Source organism: Pipistrellus hanaki, assembly GCF_964339955.1.
Source record: "Pipistrellus hanaki genome assembly, chromosome: 12".
NCBI classification, from domain to species: domain Eukaryota; kingdom Metazoa; phylum Chordata; class Mammalia; order Chiroptera; family Vespertilionidae; genus Pipistrellus; species Pipistrellus hanaki.
The window spans coordinates 21672134-21694202 of record NC_140514.1 but is presented as its reverse complement, the minus strand read 5'-3'; the positions used below and the strand labels follow the sequence as shown (position 1 = coordinate 21694202).

Here is a 22069-nt window from a genome sequence, read left to right as displayed (position 1 = left end):
CGCTTGCAGGATGATATACATACCAAAGCCATCGGCAGGTGGCAGGCGTATGAAGCAGTGACTTCATGGGCTGACAAGTTGGGTCATCCCGTCCTCTGAGAGTGACACATAGTAAAACTGTAACCAAGGACACTAGTAAAACTGCAGTCATTCCCCCACTCTTCCAGAACAGGGAATTTTGATTTCTTGAAGTTTCTGGTTAACTCAAGTATGCCTTTGAGTTGCAAATATTCTTGAGAAATCCGTGCTGGAGAAAGAAGAGGAGGAGGAGCCTTGGAGAGCCAGCACCACAGGAGCAGAGGAGGTGGGAGTCCCCGAGTGAAGGAGGAACTCAGGTGGCTGAGAGAGAAGGTGGCAGTAGCTTTGCATGAACAGACAAGCCAGCCTGCACTCCCTGCCCAGCCAGACAGGGGCCCTCAGACTGGGAGGAGTTTCTTAGACTCCAGGTTCTGAGTAGTAGGCAGAGACTGAGGCCTGAAGAGGCTCGACTGAGCATTGGATGCGTGGAGGTCCAGCATGGTTCTAGAGAAGACAGCGTGCTGCCTGCTTTGCTGGCCCATGTCCCAAGCGGCTCCTTCCAAGGCAGCCCAGTGCCACATCCAGTCCCTCAGGCCCCTTCCTCCCTCTGGCGGGCAGTCCCAGAGCAGAGGCGAGGCTGAGGTGGGCAAGGGCAGTGTGCAAATCAGGTGATCGGCTCCTTTGTGCATCATCAAAGGACAAGGGGAAAGTGGAAACTAGGCCTTGGTTTCCATTGGTGCCACCTTGTCACTCCCAGAGGAGACACAAAAGATGTTCACTGAGACTGAGAAATAAGATTTAACATCATTGTATTTATTAGGTTCAGAAACAATACACATTCACATCCTTTTGAATACAGTACATTTGGCACAATAATGTTTACAATGAAATAACACTAATGAATGGCAAGAGATTAAAATTACATCCAGAAAGGGGGTAAAATGTACAAATAAAGCTTCACAATACAAAAAAAAAAAAAAAAAAAAAAGGAAAATCCTTAAAATTGAATACATTTTCTATTTAGCCAGAATTAGTTTGCACATAATTTAAAAAGAGGTAATTTCTTTTTTAGCTTTCTTCTGTTTTTCCTTAAAGCAAGAATGCATTGATTTTTTCCACCTTCGGAGGAAAAAGCTGTTTCCGCTCCATAAGGTTTCTCACTTCCATCATGAGAGAACACAGGAGGACAGCTATCCTTCACATGTGTTTTTGGCTTTTTTTTTTTTTTAAATTCCATTTTTCTTTTCTGAGAGAGGGAGAGGGAGGGATGGAGAGAGGGGGAGAGAGAGAGAGAGAGAGAGAGAGAGAGAGAGAGAGAGAGAGAGAGAGAGAGAGAGAGAGAGAGAGAGAGAGAGAGAGCGCTGGAAAGATTAGAATCAGCAGAAATGTAACAGTGTGTCTGCTTCCAAACGCTTGTGAGAACGAAAATGAAGCAATGAATACTCAAGGAACACACAAGCCCTTTCCTATAAACTACATGGGATTTCAGTCCGCCCGTGTGAGAGCTGGATCCGCTCCAGCCCCAAGGAGGAGGCATGCCAGCAATCCTGGAGCTTCGGGTACCGACAGGGGGCTGTCCCTGGGCCAGGCAACCTATTGACCGACTGCCTGGAGCTGCTGGGTGGAATGTATTCTTATTTGACTTCCCAGCAAAAATGCCAGCTGTCCCGTTGAAAGGGTCCAACCCCACCGGCATAGGACCACCACCAGGCCCTCAGAGAAGGCCACGTGGCATTGCAGTTGGAGTTTGCCTGGTGGTTCAAAGTTCCTCATGGCGAGGGAAGCAGAGGAAAAAGAGAGAGCAGGAGTGAGGCATGAGTATGAGGGGCAGTATTGTCATGTCTTCCTAAAAATATGAGATGATGCCACCATGAAGATGTTTCTGTGCTTGTACTCAACACCAAAAGATAGTCTCTCCCCAGCACGTCAAGTTACCGAAGATAAATTAAATTAACCCACTGTTCTTCATCCCTTCACGGGTGTGCCAAACACACAAATGGATAGAGCATAGTATTTGAATTTATCATAAGAACAGATAATAATTACACCTGAGTTTTTAAAAAATAAAAACAAAAGAGAACTGAATGTCACCATGAGTAACAAAGGCTATGGCCAGCCAGGTGCAAATATGGACAGCAACTCCCTATGGGCTGGAGCCGGTTACTGTCCAGGCTTTGACACCACCATCCAAAAACATTCCTTCCTCTTCCCCATCTCTATCAGGGCAGAACAGAGCCCAGGAGAACTATATGTGAGATTTAATATAGCTTAATATATGTTTACATCTTTAAAAACAAACCAAAATGAAATAAACAATACACAGGAGCTCCCTGACTTCCCCTCCCCCCTCCCAACCCCCGCAAGAAACAAACACAACTTATCTCTCGGTAACTTGAACCAATACACATACAGAGTATTGCACCTGGACATTATTAGAATTATTCTTTCATAGACTAAAGTTTTATAATATGCCTGAACATGCAGCAGTTGATACCTCTAAATTCAACGAATTAATTCCACAGGCCTTGCAGCAAACACTATATACAAAAAATCTCAAATGTACAAAAAGGGCAAAAGCTTCAAGGGTGCCACTTTGCCACTCATAAGTATATATTTATTTAGGGGCAGCTGGGAAATCCACGTGCAACAGTTGGAATGGATTCCATTCCCTGCTAAATCAGTTCTCAGCAAAATAGATAATCAAACGACCTTCGGGAAGCATATACACAAAGCCACAGAGAACCCTTGGGAATAAAAGAACATAACACTGTTAGCGTATCTACAGGAGGTAACATCGCAGCCATTAAATAGTGTCCACGTGAGGTGCCTCTCAGTGTCACACAGAAACAAGCCTCCGGTCCGCCCGGCCACAGCGTCAGAGTCCAGGCCAGTTGCTTTTCAGTCTCTTGACAGGCTCTGCATGACCCATGTTGAACCTCACTCTGCTAGTTCCAAAAGCAGATACTTCATATTCAACTTTACATGTTTCATGTTCAAAAACCACAACACAGTAGTACTACCATTTTGTAGAAGTGCGCAAAAATAACACACTGCTGCAGGAAATAAATAGAGTGAATGCTGGGAACTTAGGACGAAACTGGGAAGAGAATCTGGGAGCAGAGTTTGGCGAGAACCCCAGGGGTCGTGGCCGTCAGGGCGGTGGCCTTCGTGTTCAGGCAGAATGTTAACGATGAGGACCGCTCCTGTTTCCTTTCCTCTCCGTTCGTACAGCCCCCGTGCGCCATGGATGCATGAAGAGTATCAACCTTGGACGACTGGTTTCTCGTTGCATATTAGCCCTTTAATATCAACCTGTATTAACATTGGAATCTTCATCTGATGGCCAATTAGCAAACGTGAGGGTATCTTTTCCAAATGTCAAGAGAGTGCAAAATCAAATTTTCTTTTTCAAGAAGAGTAATTTCTTCTACAAGATGCATGTTTCCACAACTTTGGCATGTCCCCAAGCCAACACCAGAGCAAGCAAGAATTAGCCATTCCAGACAAACCAACAGGCAGCCCACCTGCGCATCGCCCAGTCTCTCTCCCTTGTAGGCACACCTCAGGGTGCCCCCCTGCCCCCCTTCAGGCTGAAGAAGCAGTCTCTTCCTCCAGACAGAAGGGCAGAGGACAGCAGGCGGGGAGACTGGAGGGATGAGAAGAAGCAGGAGTTGTTGGAATTCTATGCCCAATGGCAGAGCCCGAATCTTCTTGCTTGCCTTTTACATCTTCCTTTGCAGTGAAAACAACTGAAGTCGCTTCACTGCCACTAGCCCCTGAGAAGTGGAAACAGCTCCCCAACAGACCAAACACAGCGACATGTCCAGTTAACAGCCGGCCCAACATGGTGCTGCTTTTCTGGTGCGCCGAGAGCCAAGAGTGCCTGCTGGTCACCAGGCAGGAGGAGGCAGGAGCTGGCTTGGGCGAAGGGAATGCAATAAATAGAGTAGACAGAGATCGGGGCTCCGGGGAGAAGAAGTAGTTCAAGACCTTCTGAGCCTCTGGAAAACAGCCATCTTCACGGCACCCCTTCTTGCAGCATCACCGAACTCCACTTGTGGGGGAATGCTCAGGGCATCAGGTCTTCACCAAAGTAGGAGAAGCCCTTGAATTCCTCCTGGTTGATCTGCTTCACAATTGCTTCATCCACAAGCGTGAGTACTGGCTCTTCCCGGGTAAAGTCTTGGTCAAAGTTATTGACATCTCTTTTGGTTTTCTGTGAGAAGAAAAGAGAAAGCACTGACTCCAGGCTGACCTTCCTCCCCGGGGCCCCCCACAGGGAGTGGGCATCGCGCTGACCAGCCTCTCGCCAAAGCAGGACACTAGCTACTGAGAGCAGACACGGAGCTGTTCCAATGAGGTCACGATGGATGGCCCCAGGACCAGAAGGTAACAGAGGACTTGGAAAGGAAAAAAATGAGTCCAGGTGAGAAGGAAGAAGGAGTGAGAGGGTATGATGGAAAAGCAGGGAAGTGGGATTCCCACAGACTGTATGTGTGCATGTGTGTGCGTGCGTGTGTTTGGGAGAGTGGGATGCATAGCTTCCATCTCACACTCCCCCTTCCAGCACCTGCCCTAACCCTCTGGCTTCATTGAGAGCTCCTTCTCTGTAACCATGGTAACAAACTCAAATCCCCTCCCACAAAGCTTCCAGTGCTCTTTCTCCCCTAGACGTAGAACCCCATGCCATGTCTGCTCCATAGGACATCCTCCCTATGACAGGCAAATGGGTAGGGGAGGGAATGTCTTCTGGGAATCCTGCCTTGGTCCCAACCTGCTCTCACCATGAATCTTATTTTGTGCTCCCGTATTATTTCCATTATTACACTCAGCACTCTAGCTCACAAGGAATCGTTTATGCTTTTGTCTCAAGAGCTTCTTAAAGGCAGGGGCCTTATCTTATTCAACCTTGGGTTCCCAGCCATAGACGTGTACTGAATAACTGATGGGGCAAATAAACCCACCCAGCTCAGAAGGACCCCCACCCTTCCTGTCCCGTTCCCCCATTTGGAGTGGCCGGGGGAGAAAACAGGAAGTGTATCTAATGCTCTCTGCCTCTAGGGCAGTGGTTTCTAATGCCTCGACCCTTTAATACAGTTTCTCATGTTGTGGTGACCCCCCAACCATAAAATTTTTTCCTTTGCAACTTCATAACTGTAATTTTACTACTGTTATTGAATCATAATGTAAATATCTGTGTTTTCCTACAAGACAGTCTGCATTGGTTAGATAGACTTGCATGGAGAAGTGAGGGCTTGGCTGAGACTTAAAGACTGAGTTACAATCATGTTGGTAGAGATGGGAGAAAGGCGCCTTGTCGGAAAGAAAGATGGGACGAAAGCAGGGGGCAGGAACAGAAAAGATGAGTACACAGGACAATGGGTTCCCCATGCAGCCTGGGGCGGAGTCCAGCGTGAGGATGGCGGGAGGCCAGAGTGGAGTCTGACTGTGGAGCCTTCCATATCAGCCCCTGTCCCTCACGGTCCACAGCGCAAAGCTGAGAAGATGGAAGGCTGCTGGTAATACCTTTTCAGACACAGACTAACTGGTGTTACCCAGGACAGCGACCTGGATGATGGAATCAATCTTGTGGAAAGATCATTATTACTTATAGGAGGCATAATATTAATAGATGCATTGATCTGTAGGAAATAGTAACCTAAAAGATGTGAAAAAGTAGTCTATGAAATAAGTGGTTTTGAGATAAAGCTTTATTGTGTACCCTGTGCCTTGCCTGCATTTGCTATGCATGTTGGCAAATGAAAGGCTCTGAGACGTCCTAGGGCCAGAAACCCAGTACATGCTGCTCAGGTCAGGCCTCCTCAAACTCCACATAGATTTTCTCCCGGAGCAGAGTTCCTCAGGACCTGGCTTGGGATGCTGCTTTACAGTTTATAAAGCACCTTCACGTTTATTTGCTCATTTGATCCTTGGCACGGGGTCTTATTATCCTGATGGCACAGGTGAGGAAACCGTAGTTCACAGAGGTGACATGCCAGAGTCAGCCACTAGCTAACAGCACAGCCAGACTCCAGTCCAGGTCCCAGCGTATGCCTTCATGGTGTGGACTTACTGGAGAAGTGGGAAGCCATGGCCAGGGTCAGATTCTATCAGGAGATATTTAGGCAAAGCCGCTAGACTGCAATAAAGCCAGGAAGGTTTGCCAGCAGGCCAGTCTGGTGGCACCGAGCTGTGGGTGGAGGAGCCTGTGCGTAATGTGGACCGGGCGACCTCAGTAGGGGAGACTGTGTGCAAACTGCCTAGGCTGAAATCAGAATCAGATGATGCATGGAGCAGGGATGAGATAATCTCCCAGAACCCATCAAGGCGGCTTGGCATCTCTTGGGCTTGAGCTGCACTGTAGGCAGGTGTCAGAGATCTTGGGGGTGGAGGGTGACAGAGGAGATAGAGAGAACCCAAGTGGTGGGAACAGGACCTGCAGCTGAAGGAAGCATATGTTGTTCTTGAAATGGCAAGTCAAGTCTAGTGGCTTAGTCACCTCTACAGGAGGACTATCTGTTTCAATCTCCAGTGTGTACAGAGTAAAAGGATAAAGGGGGCCCTGAGCAGAGATGGAATTAGAAGGGGAAAGAAGCCCACCCTCCACAGTGACTCGCATGGGACTTGGGAGGGCCGGTACCTCGGGGAAAGGGCGGGTGATGCCTCTCCTGAAGGTCTCTGTGGAAGGAGGGATGCACTTTGAGTGAGGAGGGGTTACAGGCTATGGGCCTGCAATTTGGGATGAAATGAGTCCAGAAGGAGGCGTGGGAGGGGGAGAAGGTGCCAGTGACTTGGGAAGTACTGAGGATCATCCCAGAAGGCAGCCATGGGGCAGGAGAGCAAAAGGGACCAGCAGGCAGAGGGCTAGGAGCTAGGTGAACAAGAGTGGCCACGAGATGGGGCGGGAGGAACACACAATGTAACATCCCCAAGGATGGGCCACGCCCTGGTCACCTGTCCTTTCAGGGCAAGACCCCCTCCGTGCCAGTTCACTCTCACTGGCCACTGACAAGGTAGAGCACCCGGGGAGTGTGCAAGGGCTCGGCGTCGGCTCTCCCTGATTATCTACTTGTTTGTGCTTCGCCTTTCAGTCATGGGTGTCTATTAGTCATGGAAACGGGTTTTGTCTCCTGAGGTCAGCTAAGCATGTGACAGACCTAGATTCCATACGATATCTGAATTTCACAACTCGCTGATTATGTACCGGGAATCAGGCTCAGTCAACACAGCCAGGAATGTCCTTCTCAGAGGACCTCTAGCCCCATGGCAGGCTCCCTTGGGGAGCCCTCTGGCTCAGCTCTGGACTTTCCAGGGTTCAGAATCATCTGTGGCATCTGAGCGAGGGTGCCATTCTTTAAGAGCTCTGCACGAAAACATACTTGGCTCATCCACCCTCTTATGCAACCTCGCCCAGGCCCTGTTTTCCTTGGACATCTCCTCCTTGATTTGGTATTTATTTCCAATTCAAATAGCCAGCATCCACACTATGTGCCATTCCTGATTATTAGCCTTAGAGACTTGGGAAGTTTTCCAAAGCAATTATCTCTGGGAAGCACCACTGCCTATTCATACATAGCATGTATGCAGCAAAATGAGCATCTTCAAATTTGAGGGGAACTGGGAATTATATCCTTCACTTAACGATTTTATTCATTGGGAAGCTGCTGCCTTCCTCACAGGCACAAAACTGGACTCCAAGATTCCAATGGGGAAACTCCCAGAGACACTCCCTGGCCCCCTAGCCCCTTGTTATCCCAGATGCCTCCCTAATGTCTAAGCCTGACTCAGCCCACACTGCACAGCCTGAAGGGTGACACTGGGGCACGTGGAACAAACTTCTAACTCTTCAGACCATATCTTCCCATGAAGCCATCCCCCAGTCCTTGGCCCACACTGAGGAGAGGCTGCATAGAGGAGGAGAAAGAGCACCTGCTGACTTCTCATCCCTGCATCGTCCCTTTCTGCTTATATGACACTGTGTGAGGCCACTCTTGGAGCCTCAATCTTTCATCTGTAAAATGCAGGTGGTAACAGGTGCCTTGAGATGCCAGATGTTAGGCGACTCCATGCCCTTGATACTAATGGGCACCCAATAAATGTGAGTTTCTACTCTGCCCATGAGTCTTAGAACTTGTGTGCCATGGGCAGGCACCATGCCCAGCATGGCTGTTACCCAGCACAGTCCATATGATCTGCCCATCAGCGCCATGCACTGCTAGGGGCAGGGGCTAAGTCTTACATTTCTCTGTATGCCTCCAAATCCAAACATTCCAGTGCTTCCTCCAGTGGCTGAGGCTCTTCTATCAGCACTTCCCTGCTCTTGGGGAAAGCTCAGGTTCTTACACACACACACACACACACACACACACACACACAGTTCCAGGGCCCTTCAGGATCTCATCCCTGCCTATCTGGCCAGCATCATTTCCCACAAAGTTCTCTGGACTTGCTGGCTTGTTCCTGCCTCCAAGCCTTTGCACAGCTGGTCCTCTGCCTGGAACACCCTCTCCCCCCTTGCCTCCTGCCCCATGCCCTCGTCACTGAGCTAACGTCACATCAGGGCCTTCTGAGAAACGGCATCTCCGAAGCAAAGCCACTGAGCTCATCTTACAAATCACTGGGAGGCCCCTGAGCCCCGGGTCTCAGCCAGGTGTGCTAGGGTTTGGAGCCCTGCACAGACATGGGCAGGCATGCTTGCTGCCTCTATGGCCAATGCAAGTCTCTCCTGACCCTTACTGAACTGAGGTCACAGACACAAGCCCTCAGAGGAGCCAGTGATGCCTGCTTCTGTCTCCATCCGATCCTCAGGAGAGAGCTCTCTAGGATTTAAAGCCCTAGAGAGCTAACTGATTACAGGCTGGGGCCCGGGAATGGCTTTCATGTGGCTGCCTTGCTGTCCCTGCCCACCTCTTCACCTCTGCTTGGAATGACAGCAAGAACCTAGGTAGAATGACTGGGGTGTCCTGCCCATGACTGTGACCTGCACTGGTCTCCAAAATGCCAGCTTTCCTTGAGGTCCCATGTCCTGTTCCAACTCCCCAAATCCCCCTGCCACCAGCCTCACCTCATCTCACCCTCTTCCCGGTCCCCATAGTACCTCCTGGATCCCACCGTTGGTCCCTTCCTCTCACAGTCTACGTGCGTCCTGATATTCTCTCATATCCCTCCAGGTGCCTGGTGCAAAGCAGGACACACACCATTTGCTCAAAATAACTTCACTTACTGTAACAGTCAATTCCTCCTAGCTCTGAAATGCCAATAGTCTTATCTGAGCTCCATTTTCTTTTTTACAATATTCTAAAAGAAAAGGCAAGAATTTCAACAACGAGAATGCTTTCGCAACATCAGTTAACTGCAGCTTGGCTCCACAGTGTCTTGCCTGGCTGGAATGCTGGGTTGGAAAAGAATTTCAAGTTAACTACCATTTACCTAGGAATTTCTCTAAACATAGTCCTCCATCCCCCACTCCCTTTCCATTTTGTTAACCAAGAACCGGCCATACTTTTGGACTTTTTTTTTTTTTTTTAATCGAAAACAGAGCAAAAGGTACAGAGAATTCATGGGGCCCGAGGCTGGCCACAGAACCTGTCACAGCACCTTGTCCATATTCTCTGTGGTTCCCTACTGTCCTTCATCCACCTCCTCCTTAAAGCGTGGTGGCCAAAGCTGATCCAGTCTCCACTCTGGTCTGAGCATTGCCATGTTCAATGGCATGACCCTCTGCCTGGTGGAAAGCCTCAAATTAAATCGATGTCTAAGATAGTTATCAAGGTTTTATCATTTCTTAAGTAGCTGTGATAAGTCACAGTTGTACCAATCCAATGGAACCCTGTTATAGGTTGACTTGTGTCCCCCAAATAGGTATGTTGAAACCCTAACTCCCAGTACCTCAAAAGGGGACCTGATTTGGAATTAAGGTCTTTAGGGATGTACTCAAATTAAGAGGAAGTCATTAGGGTGGGCCCTATTCTCATCTCCCCAGTGTGTATTGTGGTAGCCGTAGGAAACAAATGCATACCCCCAATGTTCTACAAATTGACTTTTCTAATCTAAATGTGATCCTTCATGTTTAGCCCTGATTTCTTCATATTTTGGTATTTATTTCTAGCCTGTCAAGATAACCATAAATAATGATTCTATAATTTCCCTCTCTGAATCTCAATTTATTTAGCAAAAAAATGGGGATAATAAATATACCTAGATTGCCAAGGGTTATAAAAGAGTCTCCAAGTAAAGCTTGCCTAAACTTTAAACTACTATGAAAATGTTATTTTAATTCTTTCATCCTGTCTTTATTGGCATATAGCCTTCAGCTTTTGGTCACCCTAAAATTTGACTGGCATGACTCCCATCTCCCTATCAAGATGCTCATAAAAATAGAATGTAAGACAGGTCAGGCTCAGAACCCTTTATCTTGCCCTCTACAAAAGCACTCTGACAAAGCTCACACCCAGCCCTGCCAGCACTCTCTGGGAGTGTGGTTAAATCCACTGCGAGTCAACCAGCCACGGTCACGTTTTCCATCTTATTTGGGAGAATGATAGCAGAGACTCATGTTAGGAGGAAAATTACCTTGTACCTCACGATAGGAGAGATTCATTTTGTTCAGGAGGAGGATATCAAAAACTCATGGCAGATCTCCTAATTTTAAAATGAATGGGTTGCACAATTCTCCAGTTTGAGACCTCTACTCTATTTGGAAAAGTTACTTCCACCTTTTAGGGGAGCAGAAAAGCAAGACCCCTTTACTCTTTAAAAACAAATAATTCGTTTCATGGCATTTAAAAATGGGAAGCCACTTAGTTTCTGGCCAATCCCTGGTCCAAAGGAGAGAGCCAATGTGGTATAGTGGCCTTGGTTGCTGGCATGCATTGGTGAAGAGCCACCAAGCCTCTAAGGGCCCCATGAATCTGGGGCCCCCAGCAAGACAGTGGGGTCTCATGGTGAGTCCCACTGGCTGCATCTCCCATAATTGGCGATGCCCTGATCACAGCCCGGCCTGGGAAGCTCCCAGTTAATTACATGGATACTGCTGAGTCCCCAGAGGAGGCAGAAGGCAATTTTTTTCTCACATTGCCACCCTCCAAGACCAGAAACGAAAGCAGGAGAGGGTCCATTTCCCTCTCAAATGCAGCAAAGGAGCTGGGAAACCATCCCTGAGACCACTCTGCTATGTGAAAAAGTAATGCCCCTCTGGGGTGGTAGCGGGGGTGGGGGTGGGGGAGGGAGGACTGCCCACAACCCAGGCTGATCCTTCTCCTTCAGCTGGATTGCCCCATGCCTCTCTTTCCTGGCCTCCTCCTCCTCATCAGTGTGACTAGATACCAACTTACTCGATCACTGTTTTGGCCATTAGGCTGAAAGCTACATCTGCGTGGCTGCTGTTTTGTATTTCCAGTACCAGCACAGTGCTTGGCACAGCTTCAGTGTCCTCATGTGCAAAGCAGAATAAAGCTCACTTTTCCTAAGTGCTTTACCTGCCTGACTCATTGAACCCCGCACACAGCCCGACTGGAGGCCACAACCCCCGCTGTTAAGATTAGGAACCGGCTTGGCCAAGGTGCACGCACACCAGCTGGAGGAAAGAGCCAGGAATGAATTCAGCTTGTTCTGACCCCCAGGCCCTTGTCCCTGGCGTGTGGCGGCCTGCCTCCTGCCGAGAGGCGTCAATGCGTTCATGTGTGCAAAGCGCTGAGTGGCTCTGCCAGGAGTGTTGTTGCCGTGTTACAGAGAAAGAAACAAACAACTGTGTTCTGCCCTGTCCCCCTCACCAGGCATGAGGCCGCCACTCCCATGACACCTTTTGGGGTCATTTCTTAGACATCAGGGTGAAGAGAGGCATTGCCTTTAAAACTTTCCATTATCAGCAACAGTTAAAAATGCATTTTTATATATGACCTCATGCACAGCACCTCATTGTAACACTATAAGAAAAGATTCAGTAAGCTCTACACTACCTTTACTCTGTGTGATGTATTCTATGTACTAGTCTAATGTTTTATCCCTTCCCTTCCCTTCTCTTCCCTTCCCTTCCCTCCCCTCCCATCCCTTCCCCATCCTATACCCTTCCATATCTCATTCTCCCTCCCCATCCCATCCCATCCCATCCCATCCCATCCCATCCCATCCCATCCCATCCCATCCCATCTTTCATTAAAAGTTTGTCTGCACCTGACACACTAAATTGATTTTACAACCCACTGTTGGGTAGATCCCGAAGCAGGAAAAAGGTGCCTGGAACTGAAAAACGTGCGGAGAGCACAGTGTGGATATCCAGGAATAAATAGTCTGGGGAGGAGACCGTGCCCTGCCTGCTGCAGGCTGCCTGAGGCCAGAGCTGCTGAGCCAGGCTCCGCAGCGAGCTGGCCCCATGCAGCAGGCGTGCCGCGGCAGGACTCAAGTCTCCCGCTGAATGTGGTAGGCGCAGAATGGCAAACCTGGCCCGGCTCTGCCTCTAACCCCGGGCCCTTGCTCATTTATCAGCTACTTTCCAAAGCAGTGTTATGTTTGACAGCTGTTGGCTTTAGCTTTCCAGGGATAACTGTTGGTACCCAAAGGAAAACCTGCAATCTGGCCCTGGAAGAACCCTGCTCCTCCACTTACTAATCTTTTCCCTCTTTATTTATGAAAACGTTCTAGACAGAGATCAGCTCTTTTGGCCCAGGGTTCATTAGTGCTCTGCTTGCTGCCTTTGAAACGGAACGGTAAACACTGTAAACACTCTCAAGTCAAGATGACGTCACCCACCTCCTTTTACCATGAAATGATTTCAGGTTTCCTAATGCAGGATCTTGTCCCCAAATTCCCAGGCATAATCTGGACTCAGTCTTGGGCCAGAAAAGGTGAGAAGAGAATTTAGAGATGGAGCTAAGAGAGAAACATTCTCTGGAAAAACACTGTAGATCTACACCATTCATTCCACACAGAGTCAATTCCTACTGTGTGCTAGGAGCCACTGCTGAGGATGCAGCTGGGTAACTAACAGGTAAAAAGCCCTCCTGCCCAACCAGCCTGGCTCAGTGGTGAGTGTTGACCCGTGAACTAGGGGTCAAGGCATATGCCTGGGTCACGGGCTCAATCCCTAGTGTAGGACATGCAGGAGGCAGCCGATCAATGATTCTTTCTCATCATTGATATTTTGGTCTCTCTCTCCCTTCCCTTTATTCTCTGAAATCAATAAAAACATAATTTTTTAAAAAGCCCTCCCCTAACAGAGTAAGCAGATCTTGCTAACTGTTGAGAGTAATGGACACATGGGGATTCTCTCTACTTTGGTACACATTTTAAATTTTCCATAAGAAAAAGTTAAAAACACAGTTCTCAAACTGCAAACACATGATGCTGAATGAAAGAAGCCAGACACAAAAAAGAGCACACTACACGGCTCCATATATGTGACATCTAGAAGAGATCTGCTGTGGCCCTTGGGAACCTGTTTGGACTCTGGAGGTGTCCTATTTATTCATTGTGCTCAGGGTTATGTGGGTGCATCAGTGTGTTAAAATGCATGAAAATGTACACTTGAAATGAGTAAGTTTTATGCTATGTACATTTTATTACAGTAACGGTGACTTTAAAAACCCTCAAATCCCTGTCCTCCAGGATGTTGAAATGCAGTGGCTATGGCTGGAACAAATCTTCAGGATTGTGTAAGGTCCCATTTACAGGAAGAGAGCAGAGAAACTCAGTGACTTGCTCAGATACCAAAAGCAGGCACCAGCACCCAGCGCTGCCCAGCATTTTCCTCTTTACTCACTGCTTGTGGCACATCTGGGGCTAAATCCTCAAATCCCATGTTTGGGGGGGCTGTACTCTGAAGCATCTGGGGGAACACCCACACCCCAGGGACCTGGGAACGTGTATCCTAGACCCGCCACGCCTCTCCAGGAAGACCTCCTCCTTTTTAACACTCGTTGAGAGGCCAGCAGCTGTGGGGAGGGGGACTGATGCCCAAAGTCAAGGCCTGGTTTACTTTGTTGATAAGCCCTACTCTGGCTTATCTTCCCATCTCTCTACTTAAGGCAAGAAACATAGTTCACTGTCCTAGCCATTCTCTCTCCTCCTCCAGCTGAGCTCAGCTGATATAGGCCACTGACATCCAAGCGCTGTGCTCCACTTTGCGATTAAAGTAAGTCCCAGCCAGGAGGAGCCAGAATAACATGGAGGCTCAGTGGCTGCAGGCTTGTGGGCCAGGTCTTCTCACTTTGAAGAGACTGAGGTTGATGTGGTACCTTAATGAACCTTCACGAATTTATTGTGTGTTTGTAAAATCCCAGGATTCAAAAATAACATGAGTGTCAGGTTTAGGCCAAATCTCCCAACTATTACCATCCACTACCCCAGCATACACAGTGGAGAGTAAACAGGGTACTAATCACTCTCCCCATCCCACCCATGTGCAAAACTGGGTTTCCAAGGGCTTTTTTTCTCTATGACAGAAGTGCCCTGGAGAATCAGGGTCCTGGACTTGGAGGTTGGGGTGGGCAGGGGGAACCTGCTGAGCTTGTAGAAGGTCCCTTGGTGCCTGCAACCTTCGAAGAACAAATCCTGGCTTCAGGGCTAGAGGACCAAGCCCTCCCATGGGGAAGGTTTAATGCTCTTTCTGCTTTACTCTGATGCACGTTACTCAGCCTCTGACTACTGCCCCTCCACTCCCGGCTGTCAGGCCACCCTTCAGTCTTCTCTGCAGAGATGGGCAGGAGGACACTATTCAAGTGGTCCTACCTGGCCAGGATCTTTTCCAAGATTGCAGGTGGGAAGAGGTCCTCGTGACACACAGAGACCCTGCCTCCCAGCCTGTCTGGGGAGGCTTCTTCTTCATGCCATCTGTTCCCCTTGTCCTCTTCCAAACCTCAAGACTCCCTGGGTTTACCCTATGACCTAGTATTCCTCAAGTGTTTATGTTACAGCATGGTGTCCTCACTCATCTGAACTCCTGGCTCTCCCAACCCTTTGGAACAGGGCTATTGCTCCATACAGCCTCCCTCTGCCTAGACCTCCACTGTCTCCATCGCTATCAGCCTCACACCATCCGGGTGCTCACTGTACCTCAAGGACTGTCTAATCAGGTCACACAATTCAGCTTTTTTACTCTTCACTGCAACCCAGTGTGGTAGATACTACTACTCCCAGTCTATGGGTTGGCAGACTGAGGCTCAGAGAGATGATGTTCCCAAGAGCTTACAAACTGGAATCTGGTTGCATCTGATTCTACAGCATCCTAGCCTCATACCGCCTCCTGCATTCCTGAAGTGTTAATTCTGGGAGTTTCAGGGTGAAAGGAAGAGGATCTTTAACAGGCTGGGTGTAGGGTGGTGAATGAAGAGAGAGGAACTGAAATGTACTGAGAGTCTAAAGTATCTTGGGCTTGTTCATGATCTTGTGAGCAGGTATTCTCATTCCCATTTCATAGATAAGGAGGTCAGGGGGCTCAGAAGTCTGGGGTTGAAGTGTATTTTCAGGTTCACATGGCTCTCCTGTGATAGCAATTTTATTCAACCCCAGTCTCTCTGAGGTCAAAGCCAGTGCCATGCTCACTGTACCAAGCCACCTCTGGGCCAACAACTACAAACAGGTTCCTGAACTTTTCTTTTGCCTTCCAGCCCTGCATCAGAGTCCTAGCTTTTTGAAGGACCTTGCAGCCTCACTATGCCTGGCTGGCATGGCTCAGTGGCTGAGCGCTGGCCTATGAACCAGGAGGTCATGGTTTGAACCCGGGTTGTGGGGCTCAATCCCTGGTGGCGGCTACCAATTATTCTCTCTCATCATTGATGTTTCTACCTCTCCCTCTACCTTCCTCTCTGAAATCAATAAAAATATATTTAAAAAATAAAAAATAAAGGCTCTCACTACAGCATGAGCAGTCGGGGGGCTGTAGCAACTGATGGGCTCAGGAGTTGCCTGGGTCCTGCTTCTGCTCTGACAGGTGGAGGATGGGGACAGCCTGCAATGATCACCTGGGCTCTGTCTTTGTGGTCCACGCCGTCAGGTGGTCCCTGGGCAAGGGGGCTGACTTTAGGGGATGGGCTGCCTGGTCAGTGGGGCTCCTCCTCGGGCCACGACGTTGGTGAGGGTGTGAGGGTCTCAAGCCCACTTCCCCGTTTCCTCCCAGCACAGCCCGGTCATGCAGGAGCATGCAGGGAAGGCCTCCCGGGGCGTCCCGCCATGCAGTGTGATGGCTGGATGAACACGAACCATGAGATTGAAAAGGGGCCTCCATGTCACCAGGCCTGAGGGCTCACCTACCTGGAGAGACTCCCCACTCTGGAGGCCTTACCTTAAAGAGGGACATTCACACTGAAGCAAACTTGAAAAGAGAGAACACGCACACAAAGAGAAGTTTACTTGGCCAGCATTGCCTCATTGCCTTTGGCTTTCTCTGAGGACAGCTAGGTTTCTGGGACGCAGATCTCCCTCTCCTCCACTGGCTTCCCCCAAAGTCCTGGGAGCCATAATCTCAGAGCCTAATGCTTTTTTTCTGAATGAGGAAATGGAGGGGGGAAAGGAGGAGTATGCAGGAGAGAAGCTAGGAGGGAACAAAATACCTCCAAGATCTGCAAGGTCAGAAGATGCCCTTCAACCACACCAAACATATCACTTCTGCTCTCCATGATCCCAAAGAAGGAGAACCCACCAGGAACATAAAAGTTAAGTGTGCTACTTTTACTGGCAACCAGATGAGACCATCACCTTGGACCCTAATCCCCAGTGGGTTAGACCAATCAATTCTCTCCCTGGCTCCTTGCAACTCACTATCCGGGCTACTTCTTCCCAATGGGAGCCTCCAACATCAAAGGCCTTGGCTCCAGCCTTGCTGGCTTTTCCATTCCCCCACCCACTGCTGGGTGCCTGCCACCCACTCTGTGTCTTGGCTCTGAAGCCAGCCACCCCGGAACACGGATTTTACTGCTTGGCAGCACCAAGGCTTCAGTTAAGTGTTGATGCACATGACTTGTACAACATCAGTAGAGTGTGAGAGTGGACAGGAGGAGGAAGAAAGGGAAAATGGAGGAGGGGGGATGTAAAATACAGCTGGAGGGTAAACGAGAAGAAAATCATGTGGAAACGGGGGACACTGAAAGTGTTTTGGGGTGGAGGCCAGTGCAAAGCAGCACACATAGACCTGAAGGCAGGAAACCCAGTGAACTAGTGACAGCTGGGGAATCAGGGCAGGGGTGAGAGGAGGCTCAGGCGCCAGGGAGCAGCTATCTCAGTTTAGCAAACATCTTAAGAAGCCAAAGGCCTGGAGGGGACAGCAGCCAGTGGAGGTATGTGACAGAACCTGACCAGAGGCCAAATTCCAGCTGTGGATCTGGACAATCTCCTTGGTGCTATCTTCAGAGGGTGAAGCTGGGGGAGGGGATGGGAATCGGGCCCTGGAGCTGTGCCCCCCCCCACACACATGCTCAGCCTCCGTGGGGTGATCTAGGGACCCCAGCCTCCAGCTGCACCAGCCTGGCAGAGTACAGACCCGCCGTGCCCACCAGAAGGCTCTGCCAGGGAGGGGAGCCAACTGTGTGGTGGGAGTGGGAATGGGTAGGACTCTAGAAAACATGTCACTACATCTTGGCTCTTCACAGATCCTAGACAGGATGACTTGGCCTTTACCAGCTTCATCACCATCTACTACCAGGCAAAACCAACTCCCTGACTCAGACAGACAAGCCCCCTCAGGTTCAGTACAGCCAGCTGGTAGTAGGTTCAGTAGCTACCCAGCTGGTTTCTGGGATTGGTGGCATTCGGGTGTGATGTCCGAAGGGAGGGAGTGAATGGAACTAGCCCAGGACAGGAGAGAGCTCCCACACAGTCCCAGGCCCTTGACCGGATGCCCCGGGGAGCATCAGCTCTGACCAGGTGTCTGCACCTGGTTTCCTTGTCTGCTAAGTCACACACTGCCTGCTCAAGGCCACTGCCAAGTGCTGGCGATGCTGGCAAGGCTGGTGATGTTTGCTTGGACATGACTCCCCTTCTCAGAGTCTTTCCTTTTACTTGAAGTCCATTCTTAAGATCCAAGACCAGAGCCATCCTCACTGGGGGTTTCTGAGCCAGGCAGGCACCCATCCCTGCAAGAGCTAATCAGGGAGCAGCTGGAGGGGAGGAGGCTTATAAAAGCCTTACGTGAGTTTTCACATTGGTCCTGCAAGGCTTTCAGAGATGAGAAGTACAGTCTAGTCATCAGAGTGGTGGGCCTTAATGTAACTTAAAATTCACCTCTGCTCTCCACAAGCCCCCTGATGACTCAGGGCCATGCTGTTAACCTTTTTCAGAAAGAACTTTCAACTTAGGGGCAGGTTTGGGGCACCTTTCCAACCTGCTAATCAGATGAGGACTCTTCTTTTCCATCCCGATTTTGCTATTTCTCCAAAGAGAAATCTCTAGTCTGAGGGATTTAATGTGATCCGATATTTGAATCATTTAAGTCTTTCGAGACCTGTCGTTGAGAACTCTTTTAGGATGGACATCATTCAGCTGGAAATGTGATCAGAAATGCCTCGTTGTGCAAAGTAAGGTTTCCTTTTTAGCGCCTTCCTTCAGATATTCTCATTCTTTCCTCAGACTGAATTGAAGCCACCGGAACAAATATCCTCTCCCCTGCCCCCAGGTGGCGAGGATAGCTCGGGAGGTCTGTGGAGGGTGAGTGCACAGAAGTTATTTCCAAGGCGGTGATTACATGGGACTTCGGGAAGGCTGACACTTGAAGACTTGTGGGCGTCCCTGACAGTCCCTGCCCCTCAGGGGTGGCAGGGCCTCTGAGCCCACTGGAGCCCCTCAGCAAAGGCAGCATGCGGATTACTGCTCTCTGCTCCAGGTGGGGGTTGTCTGGGGGGGGGGGGGGGGGCAGGAAGGAGAGCATAGGTCCCTTAGCTCCAGGGGGAGATGAAGTCCCTCCTGGCCCCAGCTGGTTTCAACCCCTGACCCAGGGAAGTACTCCTATTGCCGGTACCTGAGGGCCCCTTCACACCTCTGCTCACAGGAGCACCTGCACTCCTGGCCAGGGACAGCGGTGTGGGGATCCCTGTCACATGCTTGGCCTCTTGGTTCCTTCCTTCCTTGTCTCCCATCCCTCAGGCCTACACAAAGCTCACACCTGCCCCACACCTCTCCCTCACTCTGGGAGGTCAGGGACTGCTCCAGGGTCACTCCTCCCCGGTCTGCACTTTCCCTTGGCCCAGAGCTCAGACCAGAGGGTGGAAGCCCCAGTGAGGAACCCCAGTTCTGTTGGGGCTTTTTGGGGACCAGCGCTTCTCAGCCTCCTGAAATCTCAGGGCATTCTCCTCTGCTGGGTTTGCACATGGTTCCTGTCTGTTCTATGCCAGGGAGAGACTCTCCTCCATGAATCCACACCTACCCCGTATTTTCCGGCGTATAAGACGACCCCCTAATTTTACAGTTAAAACATAGGTTTAGGCCTATATTCGCTGTATAAGACTCCCCCCCCCCCCCCCCCCCACTTCCGAGGTAACACCAGTTCTTTTTTTAATAGACCGCCTCTCTGACTCTGGCCAATCTGAGCAGGCTTTTTACTAGAACACAGTGTCGTCTTATACACCGGAAAATACAGTAAAAACTTCCTGGTGCTTTTTATCATACAAGACCTTCCTAGCTGCTTGCTTCCATGTGGCCTCTTAGCAAAAATGTGGCCTCGCAGCAAGACCTGCTGTCTGCCTCTGCCGTCCCAGGCCCTCTCCCCTCTCCCCTTGTTGATGGTCCCAGTGGGCTTGCCCTGTCCTCTCTGCCCTCCATGCTACAGGAAGGGGATGCTCCTCCAGCCCTGCCCCAGCCCTCCAAAAGCTTAGCTTTAAATCGTTTTGCTGACCTGAAGTTCAAATTGAGGCTTAACTCATTTTGTAGACCTGTGCTGGCTGATCAGTCCTTGATCTTGTACTGGGTTCCTCCTGTGTGTCAGGCCTGGATGCTTTATTTAGCTCTACTCGCCAATTTCATTTGGGTTGGTTAACTTAGACGAAGCCTAAATTAGCATGTCATCCTCAGATCAAGACTCTAGGTCCTCCTCCTGTGTCTGGCCCCCCGGTTCTTATTTCCTCTCATTTGTCAGACCCTGGGCAGGGAAGGCAGCCTTTGGCAACCTGGCATGCACAGCAGGCCCCAGAGCTATGGAGGAGAGCGGCAGGGGTGGGGATGATGTTAACTAGGAAGGGAGGTGAATCTACATCTAGCCTGTTCCCAGCTGTGTGCTAGCCGGTGAAAAATCATGAAACCAAAGGAGAAGGCAAATGACGAATGGCAATGGGACTGAGTGTCGAGTGACCATCAACACGCCATGCTCTGACTCTGGCGTCTGGCTAAGGCTTGGACCATGCCCTGTAGCTGAGAGTTACCCCATCTGCACTAAAGTAACATTTCTGAGAAGCACAGCAGTATCAGTAATCACTCCTCAGAAAACCTTCTGGACTATAATGGAACGCTCTCCGATGATTCACAGAGCACAGCAGGCTCATCTGTGTAGTTGGCAGTGAGGAAGGAGGGGTCATCTGACAATGTGGGGTGACAGGACTGATTGGGGCTTCAGCCCAGTAAATTCCTATATTACACACCTTTCTTCACTCCCAGTACCCAAGTCAGCTGGCTACCCATATTTTCAGCCTCATCATGCTAAAAGCCAACAGAATTAAGATAATACTCCCCCCAAATATATGTGCACACACATGTTCTTACTAACTTTAAGGAGAGCAGCGCCAACATTGTCCCCTTCCAGCAGGTCACTGTCAGGACTGGTCTTGGCTCTGCTTCAAGCCCAGATTCACTAGTTTCCAACTCTGAGCTCAAACACCCTTCACTGACCGCCCCCGGCCCTCCTCCACCCCCCACCACTGGCCTAAGAACCTGGACAGAAGTGTGTGCTGAGGCTGGAGTGAAGTCGGAAGGGAGATGGGACTGAGGGGACAGGTGATCTCTGATGTGGCCTCAGGAAATGGCCTCGTACAGATCTGGCCCCTTAGGGGACAGTCCCCAATGTCAGTCACTGAGTCACAACTTCATGTTCTGTGCGAGTTCCACATAATGCCTGTGACTATTATTTAATGTTTTCCTTTAAGTGGACTCACTGAAAAAAAACAAAACAACTTGTTTATTTATTAAAAAAACAAACAAACAAAAAAACCTTCTCTCACTACCACTCATGGAGAGCTAGTACCATTTGCAACTTCTGATCAAAATAAGTACGTAAATCTCTATTAAAGTAAAAAAATGTTCTTCTGCGTCCCATGTCAATCCTCATCCTGATGACGGCTGCAGGTTGCACATTTGCCACAGTAAACCCTTAGGGCGGCGGAGGTGTTCTCTTAGGGAGCATCTTGGCTCCCTCGTGCCTTGTCATTTAGGTTGTGAGATGTGCCCAGACCATCATCTTCCCTCCGGAGGGTACCCAGGCCCAGCCCTCGGGGCCCTACTTACAATTCGAGGTTTGAAGGGCGGCTTGATCTTCTTCTGCTCCAGGAGCACCCAGTCGATCTCCTTGAAGAACGGGTGCTGCTTGATGGCGTCCTCGCCATTCTGTGCTGCCACACAGCCCAGGCGCTTGTGGGGGTTCTTGGTCATGAACTGCAGGGAGGAGGACACTGAATGAGTGACAAAAGCCCGACAGGCACAGGTTGCGAGGAAAGACAGAACTCAGCGGAGGCAACATCGTCAGCATCACCTCCCCAGCCTGTCTTCTGCGCTGTTAGGGCCTTCACCTTTTAGGGTCCTTGTGAACTCACATACAACTTACTTCTTGCCAACCACCATTCTAAACACCGAGTGTGTGTGTTTGTGTGTGTGTGTGTATAAATTCATTTCAGCCAAATGCAACCCTCTGAGCTACTATTATTATCCTTACTCTATAAGTGAGGTAGTTGAGGCACAGAGAGGTTAATTTGGCCAAGGTCAAACAGCCAGCAAGGTACCAAATTGGGATTAGAAGCTCGGGCTCTTACTAACTCCCTCAGATTCTCACGTCTTCTCCTCGGGGAGACCGAGGTCTGATAAACCCATTTACAGTGAGAGTCAATAGTCCTTTCTGAAGTGTGAAAAGAGGAACAGATGTTCACAT

The 22069-nt window shown here is 49.6% G+C and overlaps 1 protein-coding gene across 2 annotated transcripts in view; it reads right to left on the bottom strand.

Annotated features, from left to right (window-relative positions):
• Positions 1 to 1322: 1322 nt before the first annotated feature.
• The window catches only part of PRKCE (protein kinase C epsilon), a 436087-nt gene continuing 415340 nt past the window's right edge, over positions 1323 to 22069 (bottom strand). For both annotated transcript variants that reach the window (XM_084901004.1, XM_084901005.1), the window contains 2 exons: positions 21433 to 21579; positions 1323 to 4234 (listed from right to left, as the gene is read on the bottom strand). In XM_084901004.1, the coding sequence (XP_084757130.1) occupies positions 4088 to 4234; positions 21433 to 21579 (294 nt within the window). In that variant the 3' untranslated portion in view covers positions 1323 to 4087. The remainder of the gene's footprint in view (positions 4235 to 21432; positions 21580 to 22069) is intronic.